The sequence below is a fragment of the Zea mays genome, chromosome 5 (assembly GCF_902167145.1).
Source record: "Zea mays cultivar B73 chromosome 5, Zm-B73-REFERENCE-NAM-5.0, whole genome shotgun sequence".
In the NCBI taxonomy this organism is placed as follows: Eukaryota; Viridiplantae; Streptophyta; class Magnoliopsida; order Poales; family Poaceae; genus Zea; species Zea mays.
The window spans coordinates 161,541,265-161,561,456 of record NC_050100.1 but is presented as its reverse complement, the minus strand read 5'-3'; the positions used below and the strand labels follow the sequence as shown (position 1 = coordinate 161,561,456).

The 20,192-nt window shown below is 46.4% G+C and overlaps 2 protein-coding genes across 2 annotated transcripts; one reads left to right on the top strand and one right to left on the bottom strand.

The window, feature by feature from the left end:
- Nucleotides 1–4,811: 4,811 nt before the first annotated feature.
- LOC109939558 (UDP-glycosyltransferase 73C4-like) lies at nucleotides 4,812–5,420 on the bottom strand. Its single transcript, XM_023300155.1, has one exon. It carries the CDS (start codon nucleotides 5,418–5,420, stop codon nucleotides 4,905–4,907), a length of 516 nt encoding a protein of 171 aa, XP_023155923.1. The 3' UTR covers nucleotides 4,812–4,904.
- A 9,734-nt stretch (nucleotides 5,421–15,154) lies between these two features.
- Nucleotides 15,155–15,694, top strand: LOC111589323 (uncharacterized; the record flags this gene model as incomplete). The annotated part of the gene is made up of 1 exon (XM_023300154.1): nucleotides 15,155–15,694. A coding segment is annotated over one exon (540 nt), but the record flags the coding sequence as incomplete, so codon positions are not given.
- Between the last annotated feature and the right edge of the window lie 4,498 nt (nucleotides 15,695–20,192).

Below are 20,192 nucleotides of genomic sequence, written 5' to 3'. Positions count from 1 at the left end.
AAACATCTGGCCATTTGCAACAACATTGGAAATAGAACCCTGAGTACTGGAATGTACTCAGCTAGACTGACCCGTCCAAAACCAGGAAACAAGAAAGTAAAAGACTCCAATGATTATGCAAAGCTTTATCTAGGGTTGGCTCTTTGCTTTGTAGGATTAAAAATAATTAATGTAGTTATTAACATCTTAAAATGGTATCAAGTTTATTAATCCACTTTTAACAGTTCAGTATTAATACCTATTCCGCTGCAAAACTAGATTTGCACCTAATTATCTAAATAACCATTGCCAAATTCATTATAAGTCTAATTGTGACTTTAGTGATGAATCAAGTTAAGGAAAATTATTGATGATTAACTAAACAAGATTAACCTAACCCTTGATTTTAATCATAAGTATCATCATTCTTAATCCCTATCATCCTTCTCATGGAAATCATAGTTCTTACTACTATGAGATAGCTCAAGTCAAGCGCTCACTATCCAGAAGCGATGGCGATTCGAATCGATTACTAACCAGCTAGCGGAGTATTCTTAACACAAACCATACCCACAGTACTTCGTGAGATATGATCACCACCACACATATTCCAGTAGTAGCCCAGCTGCATGTCGTGGATTCCACAGGGGCCACCATACCTAGGGACCGCCCGACTACCAGAGGGTCAGGACGCATCATGCACCATGGGTTTTCTCGTCGTGTCCCCGTCACTCCTCACCCACACCAATAGGTGCATCGCAAGGTCGAATCCAGCTAGGATAGTGCTCTGGCTTCGCGGTCGGAACGAATTATCCGGCCAGCTAAGTGTTTAGGCATAAGTTCAACATGACTCGAGTGACCACAATGGTATGGTCCTTAATCGACACAGGCGGGATCACTATGACCTACATTTTCCCCATAAGACTTCAACTGGTCTCAAATTTAACCTTCACACTAGCATGGATATTACCCGATGACTTTATCCAAACCAAGCATAAGGTAACCACATATATCTCGCAGGTGACAGGAAATCACCCGACTTCTATCGTCTAAGCAGCCTTAAGCATTTAAGCGTACTTAAATTACCTAGGTGACAAGGATAGGGTAAATAAGGGTAATCAAGGATAAATGCAACAATTGTTTCCAAACAACTCCTACAACCTAATGCAACAAACATAGGCAGGTAGTAAATAAATTAATTAATGCAAACCATAGAAAATTAGATGTTGGGGCTCGCCTTTCTCGAAGGAATTGGGGCAGTGATCAGAGCACTCCTAGACTTCGGCTTCCGACTCACCCTCTTCAGCGAGAACCTCTTGCAGTTCCTCGGCAACTCCTACTGTCACTTCACCTACCCTCATACATGGGTGTAGTATGAGGGTAGGTGATGCATAGTGCAAGGAATGCATGATGCTTATGGGTGCACGCGGTTTATAACATCCTTTACGGTATACTTTTTTAGGGTTAGCTACAAATTGGTTCTACAAGATAGTCTACATTGTCCAAGAACTTGTAGCTTGTCTTTTCTTGGTCGCTCCTGATTATTGTTTCAAGAAATCGTACAACCCATCACCATCTCCACTACAAGGTAGTCCTACCTAGCAGGTCAATTACCCTCAAGCAAGCCATTATTCACAAAACATAGTATACTTTCATTTTCTTACCTAACCACTTACTTTCCTACACTTAGCAGGGTTGGAGGGTATCCTTTTATTCCTAATCACACCACACATACATATGCACACACATTCAACATACTTCATATATTTTAAGAGTTGTTCATCACTTAGTGAGAAGGACTTACTAAATGAATTGGACTATTATAACAGTATGTGTTTCTTCATTAAACATGTCTTAACCATATCTAAACCAAGAATCACTTATAATCACTTAAATCCTCACACTACTTATTTGGACTTACATAACAACTACTAATTAGACTCCTCCAAAAATACTACAAAAATTATAGTGAGCAGGGATCATCTACCATACTTCACCACAGAAATATCAACTTATTTTTGACTGCACAAAAATACCAAGAAATTTGACAGAAAAGCACTTTAAATTACTTTGTACTACCAAACTAGCCAAACAACAAATACTATAATTTTACCATGATTTTCATAGCACAAGAACATGGAGCAAAAATTTATACGGACATTTTCTCAAAAAATATTTTCCTGTGTTTTTTAAAGAAAATATTCTTTTCTATTTTTAAATCCTAACTCAAAATCTTTCCATACAACCAATAGCTCATATTTGATTCTGGGGTGACAAATCACATAAGTCATGCTCCTAAAAAGTTTCACACCAACCTTAGAGAGTTTGCTATTTATCTATTAATTTCTAAGAAACCAATAACTTCACTTTTTAATTCACAAAAGCCATTTTCTCAGCAGAACATACCCCTAATATATTTATCACAGAAATACAATTTTATGAGAAATCTAAAAAACTGTAATCATATTTTTATCACCATTATTTAAATTACTATGACTTTTGAAAGAAAAGAAAGTTTCTTTATTTAAATGCAAACCTTATACAAAAATAGCTAGAAATCGACATGCAATATTTTTAAACTATAAATCTATTACAGAGAAGTATCACAAAATTTGTTTCACGATTTTTTGTGTTCTAAAACTCGAGTTATGAATTTCCCAAGGTTTTCTATGGTTTAAATAGAAAGAAAAGAAATGAAAAAGGGAAAACCACTTTGCATGTTAGTCCTCGAGTTTTCACCAATCCTCAAATACTATTCATATGAGTCCCTGATAGTTTTCCAAAAATCCCTTCCCCTTTCTTCTATTCTAGCCTGATGTCCTTCTTCTGGCTTACAAACAGAGGGAGGGAGTTCGACTCGAGGCTCACCAGTGGCAGAGGAACGCTATCGAGGTGGCGAGAAGGCATGAGGGTCGACGACAAACATAGTGGCGTCTTCTGTTCTTCGAACGGTGGGCGACGGTGCTCGGGCCACCCACGCCGACGTGAATCGGGGCGCGGTGATGTCGACGGCGAGGCTCCGACATCCTTCGAGCTCAGGCGGAGGCTTCGGGACTTTGGCACGCGACGATGGAGCTAGTATGGGGCTCGGCTCGAATAGAGGAGGATGGAGGGAGTGCTACCGTGAGAGCTATCCACCGGGCACCCATGGTGGCGTGGCGCGCGGAGTGCAGGAAGAGGAGGGCATCGACGAGATAGGAGGCGCAAGGCGAGAACAGGAGAGCACAAAGGCGATGGCATGCTCGGCGCAAATGGAGTGGGCACGACAATGGGCTTGCCCACGCACGGAGACAAGGCGTGGCACGCGTAGATCTCGACGTCCACGCGTCCAAGTGAGCGCCACTTGGCCAACGCGATCTGCTGAGCTCGCAGACGCAAAAACGACAAGAAAACATGCTCTCAAGCGTCGGCCACTGTAGCAAAGCTGTTCTCCATACTCCTAACTATAATTTCTATACAGTACTTAAGCTAATTAGATGCTCGGTTTAGAAGTTAGTGACCTTCAAACTTTGGTTTGTCACGATTGCGAAAATCAGTGGAAAACCGAAGTCTAGCCATGTCAAAACATGTCAAACGACTTTAAAAGTTTGTCAAATTTTTACAGGGTGTGCCTCAAGTAACTATCGACAACTTTTGTAATTGGAGCCATTCAATTTGAAGATTATCTTTAGATGCGACGTTTGAAGAGAGGTGAATAGTTGAACTTAGAAAAATCAGATTTTTCCTAATTCTTTTAACCCATTTTCCCAAATCTTTATTGCTGTTGAAATTCTTTCTTTTAAAAATTGAGTCCACCTTCTTAGTAGTTTTATGAAGTTAGTTTTACTCCTTAGGTTTTGGTTCTAAGTAACATCCTTACACATTAAGCAAAACTTTTACTAAACCACACCTATCACATACAAGTTAAGAAGATATCATCAGATGAAATCAAAGGTGGAAAAAACTAACCAAACCAAATCTAAATTTCTTCGAGTTGGTTTAGCTACACACACAATTCTTCTTAATAATATAAGATTCTAGAACATAGGCTTCTATTAATGTCAAGCATCAAATCACTTCACACCAAACTGCAAACAATTCAAGATTTTGATGCAAGTGATGAATGATTAATGATGCTTATGATGATGTTTTCATGATGCACATAAGATGTATAAACATACTTAACATAAGAGGTGTTATATAACAAAATTGAAATGAGCCGAATAAAGCTAACTACGAGTCGAGCGCCAGTCGAGCGCACGAGCGTGAGCCACCTTATTTTCGGCTGCGTCACTGAATGTTTGAGGCCGAATCTTGATCCGATCAGCAATAACGTTTTGACAGGAACAAGTAGCTAGTACTTTTTTACTGTCTATTCAAGTCACTCGCACAATGCAGTCATCCATCAAATCATCCTTGTACAAGTTGCCCAGACAAACCACATTATTTTTCTTTCCAATCGAGGAAACGACAGGCGAACGATCTAAAAGTGCTATACATAGATTTGCCTCCAATTGAATACTACTGTAAAATTATTGGTCTAGCTAGTGCTAGTTCCTTTCGACACCTATGGCTATGGGCTAGGATGAAAACGACGAGCTAGCTAGATACGCTCGATCGTTCCAAGAGTGGGCTTAATAACCGACTAGCGTGCGGAGTCGCAGCCGCAGGCCGCAGCCCCGCCGATGTGGTGGTGGTGGTGGAACTGGTGGGCAATAATGCAAAATGATCGAGCGGATGGCTGGCTGTGGGATGGGTGTCCGTGTCCCCTTGTATGTTCACCACGAACAAGAAAGAAAAAAAGACTTACGTAACTGGCATGAGAGATTATAACACACACACTCACTCACTCACTGTAAAGATAAAGATTCTGCACCAGTACTGTGTACTGCCATTCCGATGGTAGTCCACGGCTAGCTCCATGCATGCACTGTTCTAGCCTAAGCCTAACCTTTTCTTGCCTCCACTTGCCCGAAGCTCTCGATGAGCTGCGTCAGGTTCTCATACGAGGAGCCTCCTTTCTCCATGGCCCCGTGAGCTTTCTCCCCGTACTCCCTGGCCCTCCGCCTCCTCTCGCCGGCCTCTTTCCCTTCGCCCATCAGCGCCGACACCGCCCGCGCGACGTCCCCACGCGCCACCGCCACGCTCTCGTCGTCGAACACCATCACGGCCGCCGTCACGCCGATGGGCACGCCCACGCCGAGCACGTCCACCGCCAGCCGCTCGTTCAGGAACTGGTCGGCGAAGTGGGGCCACGTGACCACCGGGACGCCGTGCGCGACGGACTCCAGCAGCGAGTTCCATCCGTAGTGGGTGACGAAGCCCCCCACGGCGCGGTGGGACAGGATGGCGAGCTGCGGCGCCCACCCACGCACCACGAGACCCCGCCCCGCCGCGCGCGCCTCCAGGGCCCCCAGCCACTCCCGCACCTCCGGCGGGGACGCCTCGGCCTGCTTCACCATGTTGGAACCGGACCGCCGACACATGGCGTGTCCGTCGGGGCCGCCCGCACACACGGTGCGCCCACCCAGGCTGTCGGGCCGCGACACACGCGCCCGCACGTATAGCAGCGGGCTTTAGGTCTCTTGGGCCAACACTCCCCCTAAAAAGCTAGCCTAATAGGGGTTGCACCCTCAACCATATAAACCATGCTTTTCCACTCTCACCAGACAATGTGGGACTATTCCCAACAATCTCCCCCTCACACATTGTGAGCCGAGATTTGTCTTGAGAATGCACTGGGCCAACCTGGCTCCGATACCACACCACCCACAGGAACGGCCTGCCGGAGTCCTCCAGGCCATGCCCCACCTCGAACAGCTGCTTCGGGAGCTTCCGCGCGAGGCTGCCGAAGCTGACGAACACGACGGAGCCGGTCTCCTTGGAGTCGAGCCAGGCGGCTACCGCGCTGTGCTGCTGGCCGCCTGAAAGGGAAATGTGCCCTTGGGCCATTTCTATGTATTTTGGTGATTGAGTGCCAACACATGTGCTTAATTGGGAATTTATGTACAAGGATGAACAAAGTGTAAATCACAAGTAAAGGTATGTTTCTAAGCCTTAGTACATTGGTTTTAAGTACTAATATATTTGTCTAAGTGTTAGAAACAGAAAGAAGAAGAATAGAGAAAAGGAGAAGGGACTTGGCTGTGTGCTGCCAAGACCCAGCTCGGTCTGGAGCACCGGACTGTCCGGTGTGCACCGGACAGTGTCCGGTGCGCCAGGCTGGCACGACTCGAACTTGCCGCTCTCGGGAAATTGGCCGGCGGCGTACGGCTAAAATTCACCGGACTGTCCGGTGTGCACCGGACTGTCCGGTGAGCCAACGGTCGGCCGGGCCAACGGTCGGCCGTGCGATCGGCGCGCGACACGTGGCCGAGCCAACGGTCGGAAGGGAGCACCGGACTGTCCGGTGTGCACCGGACTGTCCGGTGCGCCAGATCTGCAACGGTCGGCAACGGTCGGCTTCGCTTTCTATGGAAACAAATCGGGCACCGGACAGTGTCCGGTGTGCACCGGACTGTCCGGTGCGCCACGAGACAGAAGGCAAAGATGGCCTTCCAGATTTGTTCCCAACGGCTCCTAGCTGCCTTGGGGCTATAAAAGGGACCCCTTGGCGCATGGAGGAGAACACCAAGCATTCCTTGAGCACTCTTGATCACTCACACATCAATCTCGCGCACTTGTTCGACATTCTAGTGATTTGAGCTCCGTTCTAGTGTGCTAGTCTTTTGAGCTCAAGTCTGGGTCTTGTGTGTGCGTATTCGCTGTGATCTTTGTGTCGTGTGTGAGTTGCTAATCCCTCCTTTGCTCTGTGATTCTCTGTGAACATCTTTTGTAAGGGCGAGAGGCTCCAAGTTGTGGAGATTCCTCGCAAACGGGATTGAGAAAAGAAAAGCAAGAACACCGTGGTATTCAAGTTGATCATTGGATCACTTGAGAGGAGTTGAGTGCAACTCTCGTCCGTTGGGACGCCACAACGTGGAGTAGGCAAGTTTTGTACTTGGCCGAACCACGGGATAACCACTGTGTCATCTCTATGATTGGATTCTTGTGGTTATTGTGTTTTGACTCCTCTCTAGCCACTTGGCATAAACTGTGCTAACACCTAATCAAGTTTTGTGGCTATAAGTTTAAGTTTTTACAGGATCACCTATTCACCCCCCCCTCTAGGTGCTCTCAATTGGTATCGGAGCCGTTCTCTTCACAAAGGGACTAACCGCCCGAAGAGATGGATCCTAAGGGGAAGGGTATAGTGATCAACGACAAAGAGAAGGAATCCTTCGTCAACGAGCCGAAGGACGATAAGCCTACCGACTCCGGCTCGGGCCAAAGACGGAAGGAAGGGAAGAAGAAGAAGACCAGGCGCATCAAGGAGATCGTCTACTACGACAGCGACGAGTCTACTTCTTCCCAAAAGGACGAGGACCACAACGACTACGAGAGAAGAAAACCGGTTAATTCGAACTTTTCTTTTGATTACTCTCGTATTCCGCAAAGTTCACATTCTCATTTGCTCTCCATTCCACTCGGCAAGCCCCCACACTTTGATGGAGAGGACTACGGATTTTGGAGCCACAAAATGCGTAGTCACCTATTCTCTCTCCATCCTAGTATATGGGAGATTGTAGAGAGTGGAATGCATTTTGATAGTTCGGATAGTCCCATGTTCATTAATGAACAAATTCATAAGAATGCACAAGCTACTACTGTTCTTCTAGCTTCCTTGTGCAGGAATGAATACCATAAGGTGAGCGGCTTGGATAACGCCAAGCAAATCTGGGACACCCTCAAGATTTCTCATGAGGGGAACGACGTCACCTTACTCACCAAGATGGAGTTGGTGGAGGGCGAGCTTGGACGGTTCGCAATGATAAGGGGCGAGGAGCCAACGCAAACATACAATCGGCTCAAGACCCTCATCAACAAGATAAGAAGCTACGGGAGCACGCGATGGACGGACCACGACGTCGTCCGCCTAATGCTAAGGTCATTTACCGTTCTTGATCCTCACTTGGTGAACAATATACGTGAAAATCCCAGGTACACCAAGATGTCGCCCGAAGAAGTTCTTGGGAAATTTGTTAGCGGGCGAATGATGATCAAGGAGGCGAGATATGTGGACGACGCCTTGAATGGTCCGATCAACGAGCCGCAACCTCTCGCTCTCAAGGCAACACGAAGCAAGGAGGCGCTACCTAGCAAGGTGGCACAAATTGAGGCGGCCGGACTCAACGATGAAGAGATGGCTCTCATCATCAAGAGATTCAAGACGACGCTAAATGGTCGCAAGGGGCAGCCAAGCAAGACCAAGACCAAGGGGAAGCGCTCATGCTTCAAATGCGGTAAGCTTGGTCATTTTATCGCTAACTGTCCCGATAATGAAAGTGACCAGGAAAAGGGGAACAAAAGAGAAAAGAAGAAGCAATACAAGAAGGCAAAGGGCGAGGCGCATCTAGGAAAGGAGTGGGACTCGGATTGCTCCTCCTCCGACTCCGACAACGAAGGACTCGCCGCCACTGCCTTCAACAAATCGGCTCTCTTCCCCAACGAGCGTCTCACATGTCTTATGGCAAGGGAGAAGAAGGTGAGTACTCAAGACTCCACTTATGCTTCTTCTAGTGATAGTGAGTCTAGTGATGATGACATAGATTATTCATGCTTGTTCAAGGGCTTAGATAGATCTAAGATAGATAAAATCAATGAATTGATTGATGCATTGAATGAAAAGGATAGGCTTTTAGAAAAGCAGGAGGATTTATTGTATGATGAACATGATAAATTTGTAGAGGCACAAAAATCATATGCTTTAGAAGTAAAAAGAAATGAAATGCTTTCTTATGAACTATCTACTTGTCATGAAACCATTTCTACTTTACAAGGTGTTAACAATGATTTAAATGCTAAGTTAGAAGTAGCAAATAAATCTAATTCTTGTGTAGAACATGTTAAGATTTGCACTAGGTGTAAGGATTTCGATGTTGATGCCTGTAGTGAACATCTAGTTTTAATTTCCAAATTAAATAAGGAAGTGGCTAGTCTTAATGCCCAACTTAAGACTAGCAAGAATGAAGTTGATAAAATAAAATTTGCAAGGGATGCCTATACGGTTGGTAGACACCCCTCAATTAAGGATGGTCTTGGCTTCAAGAGAGAGGCCAAGAACTTAACAAGCCATAAGGCTCCCATCTTCGTCAAGGAGAAAGGGAAGGCCCCTATGGCTAGTAATGCTAAAAAGAACCATGCTTTTATGTATTATGATAGGAGAAATGCTAGAAATGCTTATAATGATTTTGATTCACATGTTTATGATTCTCATGCCATGTTTGCCTCTAGTTCTTCTTATAAGCATGATAGGGATATGCCTAGGAGAAATATTGCTCATGTGCCTAGAAAGAATGTTATTCATGCTCCTAGGAAAGTAGTGAATGAACCTTCTATAATTTATTGTGCTTTAAACACTTCCTTTGCTATTTGTAGAAAGGATAGGAAAATAGTTGCTAGGAAGTTAGGGGCAAAATGCAAGGGAGACAGGACTTGCATTTGGGTCCCTAAGGACATTTGTGCTAACCTTGCAGGACCCAACATGAGTTGGGTACCTAAGACCCAAGCCTAAATTTGCCTTGCAGGTTTATGCATCCGGGGGTTCAAGCTGGATTATTGACAGCGGATGCACAAACCATATGACGGGGGAGAAGAAGATGTTCACCTCCTACGTCAAAAATAAGGATTCCCAAGATTCAATTATATTCGGTGATGGGAATCAAGGCAAGGTAAAAGGGCTAGGTAAAATTGCAATTTCTAATGAGCATTCTATATCAAATGTATTCTTAGTGGAGAGTCTTGGATATAATTTGCTATCTGTCAGTCAATTATGTCAAATGGGATATAATTGTTTATTTACAAATGTAGATGTGTCTGTCTTTAGAAGAAGTGATGGTTCACTAGCTTTTAAGGGTGTATTAGACGGCAAACTTTATTTAGTTGATTTTGCAAAAGAAGAGGCCGGTCTAGATGCATGCTTAATGGCTAAGACTTGCATGGGCTGGCTGTGGCATCGCCGCTTAGCACATGTGGGGATGAAGAACCTCCACAAGCTTCTAAAGGGAGAACATGTGATAGGTCTAACCAATGTTCATTTCGAAAAAGATAGACCTTGTGCAGCTTGTCAAGCAGGGAAACAGGTGGGAGGAGCGCATCACAGCAAGAATGTGATGACCACTTCAAGACCCCTGGAGCTGCTGCATATGGATCTCTTCGGACCCGTCGCCTATCTAAGCATAGGGGGAAGTAAGTATGGTCTAGTTATTGTTGATGACTTTTCCCGCTTCACTTGGGTGTTCTTTTTGCAGGATAAGTCTGAAACCCAAGGGACCCTCAAGCGCTTCCTCAGGAGGGCTCAAAATGAGTTTGAGCTCAAAGTGAAAAAGATAAGAAGCGACAACGGGTCCGAGTTCAAGAACCTTCAAGTGGAGGAGTTCCTTGAAGAGGAAGGGATCAAGCACGAGTTCTCCGCTCCCTACACACCACAGCAAAATGGTGTGGTAGAGAGGAAGAACAGGACGCTCATCGACATGGCGAGGACGATGCTAGGAGAGTTCAAGACCCCCGAGTGCTTTTGGACGGAAGCCGTGAACACGGCGTGCCACGCCATCAACAGGGTCTACCTTCATCGCCTCCTCAAGAAGACGTCGTATGAGCTACTAACCGGTAACAAACCCAATGTATCGTACTTTCGTGTATTTGGGAGTAAATGCTACATTCTAGTAAAGAAGGGTAGAAATTCTAAGTTTGCTCCCAAAGCTGTAGAAGGGTTTTTATTAGGTTATGACTCAAATACAAAGGCGTATAGAGTCTTCAACAAATCATCGGGTTTGGTTGAAGTCTCTAGCGACGTTGTATTTGATGAGACTAATGGCTCTCCAAGAGAGCAAGTTGTTGATTGTGATGATGTAGATGAAGAAGATGTTCCGACGGCCGCTATACGGACCATGGCGATTGGAGAAGTACGGCCACAGGAACAAGATGAACGAGATCAACCTTCTTCCTCAACTATGGTGCATCCCCCAACCAAAGATGACGAACAGGTACCTCAAGTGGAGGCGCTTGATCAAGGGGGAGCACAAGATAATCAAGTGATGGAGGAAGAAGTGCAACCGGCACCTCCAACCCAAGTTCGAGCGATGATTCAAAGGGATCATCCCGTCGACCAAATTCTGGGTGACATTAGCAAGGGAGTAACTACTCGATCTCGATTAGTTAATTTTTGTGAGCATTACTCCTTTGTCTCTTCTATTGAGCCTTTCAGGGTAGAAGAGGCCTTGCTAGATCCGGACTGGGTGTTGGCCATGCAAGAGGAGTTAAACAATTTCAAGCGCAATGAAGTTTGGACACTGGTGCCTCGTCCGAAGCAAAATGTTGTGGGAACCAAGTGGGTGTTCCGCAACAAACAGGACGAGCACGGGGTGGTGACGAGAAACAAGGCTCGACTTGTGGCAAAAGGTTATGCCCAAGTCGCAGGTTTGGATTTCGAGGAGACTTTTGCTCCTGTGGCTAGGCTAGAATCAATTCGTATCTTGCTAGCATATGCCGCTCACCATTCTTTCAGGTTGTTTCAAATGGATGTGAAGAGCGCTTTCCTCAACGGGCCAATCAAGGAGGAGGTGTACGTGGAGCAACCCCCTGGCTTCGAGGATGAACGGTACCCCGACCATGTGTGTAAGCTCTCTAAGGCGCTCTATGGACTTAAGCAAGCCCCAAGAGCATGGTATGAATGCCTTAGAGATTTCTTAATTGCTAATGCTTTCAAGGTTGGGAAAGCCGATCCAACTCTTTTTACTAAGACTTGTAATGGTGATTTGTTTGTGTGCCAAATTTATGTCGATGACATAATATTTGGTTCTACTAACCAAAAGTCTTGTGAAGAGTTTAGCAGGGTGATGACGCAGAAATTCGAGATGTCGATGATGGGCGAGTTGAACTACTTCCTTGGGTTCCAAGTGAAGCAACTCAAGGACGGCACCTTCATCTCCCAAACGAAGTACACGCAAGATCTGCTAAAGCGGTTTGGGATGAAGGACGCCAAGCCCGCAAAGACTCCGATGGGGACCGACGGACACACCGACCTCAACAAAGGAGGTAAGTCCGTTGATCAAAAAGCATACCGGTCAATGATAGGTTCTTTGCTTTACTTATGTGCTAGTAGACCGGATATTATGCTTAGCGTATGCATGTGTGCTAGATTTCAATCCGATCCTAAGGAGTGTCACTTAGTAGCGGTGAAGCGAATTCTTAGATATTTGGTTGCTACGCCTTGCTTCGGGCTCTGGTATCCAAAGGGGTCTACCTTTGACTTAGTTGGATACTCAGACTCCGACTATGCTGGATGTAAGGTCGATAGGAAGAGTACATCGGGGACGTGCCAATTCTTAGGAAGGTCCCTGGTGTCATGGAACTCTAAGAAACAAACTTCCGTTGCCCTATCCACCGCTGAGGCCGAGTATGTTGCCGCAGGACAGTGTTGCGCGCAACTACTTTGGATGAGGCAAACCCTCAGGGACTTTGGCTACAATCTGAGCAAAGTCCCACTCCTATGTGATAATGAGAGTGCTATCCGCATGGCGGAAAATCCTGTTGAACACAGCCGCACAAAGCACATAGACATCCGGCATCACTTTTTGAGAGACCACCAGCAAAAGGGAGATATCGAAGTGTTTCATGTTAGCACCGAGAACCAGCTAGCCGATATCTTCACTAAGCCTCTAGATGAGAAGACCTTTTGCAGGTTGCGTAGTGAGCTAAATGTCTTAGATTCGCGGAACCTGGATTGAATTGTAGCATACATGTAGTTATGTTTTGGTCATGTTCCTTTGTGCATTATGTTGCTTATTATGGTGCTCAAGTTGTACAAACACTCCCTGGACCTCACAAGTCCGTTGCAAAGTGATGCACATGTGTAGGGGGAGATGTGTTACAACTTGACCCTTTGAGACTAACCATGTGCTTGAGTTTGATAATTTAGTCTCGAAGGAGGATTGAAAGGGAAAAGGTGGACTTGGACCATGAAAGACTTCCACTGCACTCCGATGAGAGGGTAACTAATTCCAAGTTCATCTCATGAAATCTTATTGCCATTTGCTCTTAATTGAAGACTTTGGTGAGGCAATGGGGTTAACAGGCCAAGATTGATCCCGTTTTGGTGCTTGATGCCAAAGGGGGAGAAAATAAAGGCCAAAGTGATAAATGGATCAGCTACCACTTGAGAGATTTTGAAAATAGTAGAATAGAGTTTTTGTTTTGTCAAAAGCTTTTATTGTCTCTTATTGTCTCTATTTTCAAAAGTTGGTTTCTTGTGGGGAGAAGTATTGATTATGGGAAATAGGGGGAGTTTTTGAAATCTTTGATCAATCTCTTTTGGAATGACTCTCTTTATATACTTCAACATGTGTGTTTGACTTAGAGATAGAGATTTGAGTTTGATTTGCAAAAACAAACCAAGTGGTGGCAAAGGATGATCCATATATGCCAAAATTGAATAAAACCAATTTGAGTTTTTATTTAAAGTGATTTTGCACTTGTTCTAGTTGCTTTATGTTGTGTTGGCATAAATCACCAAAAAGGGGGAGATTGAAAGGGAAATGTGCCCTTGGGCCATTTCTATGTATTTTGGTGATTGAGTGCCAACACATGTGCTTAATTGGGAATTTATGTACAAGGATGAACAAAGTGTAAATCACAAGTAAAGGTATGTTTCTAAGCCTTAGTACATTGGTTTTAAGTACTAATATATTTGTCTAAGTGTTAGAAACAGAAAGAAGAAGAATAGAGAAAAGGAGAAGGGACTTGGCTGTGTGCTGCCAAGACCCAGCTCGGTCTGGAGCACCGGACTGTCCGGTGTGCACCGGACAGTGTCCGGTGCGCCAGGCTGGCACGACTCGAACTTGCCGCTCTCGGGAAATTGGCCGGCGGCGTACGGCTAAAATTCACCGGACTGTCCGGTGTGCACCAGACTGTCCGGTGAGCCAACGGTCGGCCGGGCCAACGGTCGGCCGCGCGATCGGCGCGCGACACGTGGCCGAGCCAACGGTCGGAAGGGAGCACCGGACTGTCCGGTGTGCACCGGACTGTCCGGTGCGCCAGATCTGCAACGGTCGGCTTCGCTTTCTATGGAAACAAATCAGGCACCGGACAGTGTCCGGTGTGCACCGGACTGTCCGGTGCGCCACGAGACAGAAGGCAAAGATGGCCTTCCAGATTTGTTCCCAACGGCTCCTAGCTGCCTTGGGGCTATAAAAGGGACCCCTTGGCGCATGGAGGAGAACACCAAGCATTCCTTGAGCACTCTTGATCACTCACACATCAATCTCGCGCACTTGTTCGACATTCTAGTGATTTGAGCTCCGTTCTAGTGTGCTAGTCTTTTGAGCTCAAGTCTGGGTCTTGTGTGTGCGTATTCGCTGTGATCTTTGTGTCGTGTGTGAGTTGCTAATCCCTCCTTTGCTCTGTGATTCTCTGTGAACATCTTTTGTAAGGGCGAGAGGCTCCAAGTTGTGGAGATTCCTCGCAAACGGGATTGAGAAAAGAAAAGCAAGAACACCGTGGTATTCAAGTTGATCATTGGATCACTTGAGAGGAGTTGAGTGCAACTCTCGTCCGTTGGGACGCCACAACGTGGAGTAGGCAAGTTTTGTACTTGGCCGAACCACGGGATAACCACTGTGTCATCTCTGTGATTGGATTCTTGTGGTTATTGTGTTTTGACTCCTCTCTAGCCACTTGGCATAAACTGTGCTAACACCTAATCAAGTTTTGTGGCTATAAGTTTAAGTTTTTACAGGATCACCTATTCACCCCCCCCTCTAGGTGCTCTCACCGCCGTCCGCCCCCCCGACGACATGGCGTCGGCGTCCCGGTTGCGGAGGCAGAGCGGCCCCAGCGTCCACACGGGTTTGCCGAGCGCCGCCTCGTAGCACGACACGAACTGGCCCTCGAGGCCCACGAACGTGTTCACCACCGCGCCGTCGGCCGCGCGCATGGCCTCCACGCACTCGCCCTAGAGCGCCTCCCACCCCGGCGAGTTGAAGAAGCCCGGCGCCGTGGCCTTGGTCACCTCTACGTGCACCGGCATGCTCGGCACCACGAACCTCTCCTGCCCGTCGTCGACGTCAGCCGCCGCCGCGCCCGCGGCCAGCTCGCGTAACCCGTGGTCGGTGGCGTTGAGGTCGCAGAGCGAGTAGAAGCACGGCGGCCCGTGGAAGAAGAGGCGACGGATCCCGAGGCTTCTGGCCGCGCCGGCCGCCCACGGGTTGCACCAGTCGGAGACGATGCAGCTCGGCCGCGGCGCCTGCGCTCGCAGGTACGCTTCCAGCGGGCCGGCGAGCTTCCGCAGAGCGTCGAACAGGGGGACGAAGTGGCCGTTGTCCGTGACCTGGTCCATGTTCTCGATGCCCGGGGGCAGGCCGTCCACGTCCGTCGGGAACGGGAGCTCCACGATCTCGAGGGGCAGCTTGGCGCGCGCGGCCTGCTCGGCGACGCCACGCAGCCGTGCGCCGTTCAGCGGTGTCGTCACCAGGCTCGCGCGCGCGCCGCGCTCCGCCAGGAGGAGGGCGAGGTCGACCATGGGGATGGTGTGGCCCTGCGCCACGAGGGGGACGATAACGAAGTGAGGTGGCGGCGGCGGTGGCGCTGGCGTATCAGCAGCCGATTCCTCGGTGGGCACCATGGACGACGTGCGTGCTAAGCTAGCTGCCTGCCAAGGACTTCGGGCGGGCACCGCATGAATGGTCTAGGAAATAGAGTGTGTGGCCTGTGAGTAGAACTGTATAAGTGTCGAGGTGCACATAATTTATATGGCCATGTGAGGGCGCTTTTTTTTTTCTTTCCACAAGTAGGCTCCTCCTAGGTTTTTCAGCTAAAAACTGCCAAACATTTTGGCTGATGTTGTCACTTGTGATGACATTTTTACAAGCTTGTTTTTTTTTCTAGAATAGAACATATGGGTAACCCTATATTTTGATCTCTTCTACGATGCACAATCTCAGCCTCTCTATGCTCATCCACGAGCACCGAACACCAGATGGCAAGGATGCTGGATGCCCAGTGCATTCCTTGGAAAAGTTTGGGTTGGAGATGTCAAGCCATTTTGCAGGAGCCGCCCCATCGGTGCCAGTAATTTTGGCGCCATCGACCTCACCGGAAGATGGCACGGCAGCACGAGATTTCCAATGATCTTGCCTCGTCCGAATTTTTTTATTTTAACCCTACTTTTAAAAAATATTTACGTTTGGACTCCCAGAAATTTTATTTGCAAGTTTGGACCCGATGCTCGGCGCCATAGCCTGTGGCGCCGAGGTAACACAGCTCGGCGCCACAGCCTATGGCGCCAAGTTATGACGTGGCAGTAACGGCTACCTACGACCAGGGCTGACCTGTCCTCGATGTGGCGGCGACGCGGCCTCGTAGCTCGGCGCCACAAATCTTGGCGCCGAGCTACGGACGCCTATAAAACAGCCGCGCTGCTGGCCGAGAGCAGCACAATTCCTCTCATTTCAAAACTTCGTCAAATTTATTTGGATTCAATGATTCGAGGTGGTTTACTTCGTAGACCAAGGTATGGTGCCCAACTAATTTGTTTTGTATATTTGGTTGTTAGTTTCATAGTTGCTCATAGTTTCATAGTTTGATAGTTTGTGTAAACTTATTATATAATCATTTCGATTATTAGTTTCATAGTTGCTCATAATATATATAGTATCATTAATATGATGAGTATATTTTATTTGATAGTTTGTGTAAACCTGTTATAAAGCATATTAGGTATAAATGATAATTATAATCGTTTATTAGATGAAAGACATGTACCGAGAGGCGTTGTGGCAGAAGAGAGGTCGTCCTCGGGAGTTATATCCGGACGTATCTAGTAAGGATGCTCCTGTTCCTCCTGAACTCCCTGTGCCTAACTGTGACTGTGGCAGACTGGCTTGGGTACATCAATCACAACATCCAGACACGGCTGCTCGCTGCTACTACCTTTGTGGCGGTTTGGACGTACGTAGCTTATAACTTGTCACTTAATTTTGTTCGCATTCATTATTTTGTAGATGTGTAATAGTGCTTCTTTCCATTATTTTAGGGGCATCAGAGGTGTTTCTTTTTCCAGTGGATCGACGTCCTGATAAATTTGATCCTCGATATTTTCTTTCGTTAATTGGTTGAGTGGAAGGACTAGTCATGAGCGTTTTAAGCGTTGGGTACCTCCTCCCCCGAATCCTCCACCAATGACGGATGCAGAGAAGGAGGTAGCAACAGAAAGACGGATGGACTCACCGCCTCGATGCGATTGTGGAGACCGTGCTGTCATCGATGAAGACTATGAGAAGCAGTTCTGTTGTCCGAACATTGATTATGTGAGCCCATCGATACGCTAAATGTATGAACTAGTTATTTTTTACAATAAATTACTAATTTTTTCTCCTGCAGCCATACGGGTGGCATAAGTGTCGTTTTAGAGAGTGGTTGTATGGTCCTTTGTCCCATTGGCCAGAGCTAGAGGTAAAGGAAAAGAGATACAATCAGTGGGCGGAAGAAGAGTTGAAATTTGATCCAGTACTCTGCAAATGTGGTATTGAAGCTAAGTATGGATTAGTTTCTTCCGAGCTTGGTGTTGGATATTTTTGTGGACATATGGTCGATTACGATGAGGTTGGTATTTTTTTTGCACTAGCTGTAATGTTATAGCGGGACTTACTATTTTTTGTAGGAGACGAGGAAATGCAGTTGGGAGAGTTACGACGACAAAGGAGAGGTGATGCGCACAATAGAGTCCAAGAGACTAATGGGACAGAAGATGCATTGTGGATCTCAGCTCGTCGATTCGTACATTAATGATCGCATACGCGACATGCATAGGGAAGCAAAATCTGCCTTTTATGATAGCCCAAAGCGTGCAGAGTATAGGAGGTTGAAGGCGGCAGATGAGAAGAGAGCACAGGATGCAAGGGAATGGGAAGCGGCTCAAGCCGAGAAACAGATGTTGGATAATCTTGCTGATTGCCTCAAGGGAAGTGAGTGAGAAAAATGATATTATATTTATGTTAGTACAATTTATTTATCTTGACTTTGCTAACTTATTTTGCTCATTATATTTGCAGAGATTGGATGTGGCATAAACTATTTGGCCGATGAGGCGCATGCAAGATATGTTCAGGATAAAATGGCGACGGTTGAGCTGATGGAGGAGGAGGAGGACGACACATCTAGATTGAGTGAGCTTATCGCTCTCGCAGAGGCAGGATTACATGAAGAAGAGGAGGACGACACATCAAGGTTGAGTGAGCTCATCGCACTAGCTGAGGCAGGATTACGTGCTCAAGAGGAAGAGGATGAGTTTATGTCTCAGGCCGCCGAAGAGGTAGAGGCGGCTTATTACAAGAAGAAGTCTGATAAGGCTGAGGCTGAGGCTGAGGATGAGCTATTCTCCCAAGCTGCAGATGAAGCAGAAGCCAATTATTACAAGAGAACTTTTGACAAGTGTGATGCAGGACAATGCAGCAAGTGGAATGAGGTTGTCGTTGAGGATTGCGCGACGGATGACTCCGAAGATGAGTTACTTATAGATTGTGATTTAGACTGAAGAAACTTGTAGCCTGTTATGTAGTATTTTTGTATCCAAAATAATTTAGAACTCTACTTGAATATCTAAACTATTTTAGAACTCTAAAGATGCGTTACTTATTGCTTGTTATGTTTTTTACAATTCACAAAATTTTTTGCAAGAGTTCCCCTTGTTTTATTAACAACCACAGTTCAAATAATCACATATTATAAGACATGACCAAATTTCAACATATAATACATCACAAAATAACATCGAATATAAAAACATCCACAGAACATAGTTCTTCATACAATGTCCACAAATAAAGTCCAAAATACAATGTCCACAAAACATAGTCCAAAACACATAACATAGTTCACATTACAACGTCTCCAGCATGAGTCCAAATCACAAAGTTTTCAGCATAAGACCAACATCACAAAAGTATTCATTTCCTCCTAGTCTTACCCTTGCCCTTGGCCCCAAGAGCGTCGGTGCCTGGAGTGTAAGGGTCTCGTGGATGCCTTCTGCGTGGTGTCAGCTATGTGGCTGAGTTGTAGGAGCATCCTGCAACTGAGATGGTCCAATCTCCTCCTGACCTGCGGCGCCAGCGCTAGTGTCATCGTCGTCGTCCTCGTCCTCGTCGTCGTGGGCCACGTCCTCAAACGTGTCCCGCGTCGATCGCGAGAAGCTCAGTCCTGCTGTAGATGGTCCAACTGCACAAATGGGAGGCTGAACGTCCTGCTGCATACGAGGCACAGGCAGCTGCATGTCAACGCCCGCTAGAGACCGACATCCACACCGAGCCGCTGCACGACGAAGACGACGTGATACCCTCTGTAATCAAAATATTAGTTACAGACATATGTTACAACATACAAATAAACAAGTTTTCTTTTAAACATTGATACTCACTGATAGTAACGAAAGCGTAGTACTATCTGAAGTTCTCTGTGAGATACGCTCAAGTTCAACAACAGATACGAGCATAGAGTTTCCCTATTCACAAGTTAAAACATTAGGATGCTCAAAACTAGACATAAAGCATTGAATTGAGATCTCTAATTTTAGTAAAGAAATAGTTACCACTCTGTCAAGGATTGGAGCAGCCTCAATTTGGGACCCGTGCCGAGCAGCTATGTCGAAAGTTGTGTCTTCGTCGTCTGACGATTCTTGCTCGGCATAGTCTGCAGCTGTCCACTATCCCTTCAGCTTGCACCTAGTCACACCAGCATACCAAATCAAATACCTCCGGAAGTTGTAGTTTATGTGCGCCTGTTCGTTCTCATAGTTAAGATCCCCCTGCTGTTCCCATTCATCAATGTAATCACGGTGGTGGGTCTCGAAGTCCGTGACCTTCTTCTGTCTCTGTCTGTCGAACCTGCAAAAGTTAGAAACATATATTAGTAACTCATTCAATATTTGAATTATTAGTTATAATAACAAGTGCATGTAGTCACTCACTTATGAAGTTCTATTGAAGTCGAGAATGGCTCCACCGGAAACTCCTGTCGCAATCCGAACTGTCGAGCAACTCTGTGGGGCAAGTGGTACTCAACAGCATAAAAACAGACGAGGGGACACCTCATTAGGTAGAGGTCCTCGTCTATTGAGCACATGCTGCTCAACTGTATGCTAGCGA

Excerpts from the sequence above, each read along its gene's own strand:
- LOC109939558 (XM_023300155.1), bottom strand. The coding sequence starts at position 5,420 with ATGGTGAAGCAGGCCGAGGCGTCCCCGCCGGAGGTGCGGGAGTGGCTG.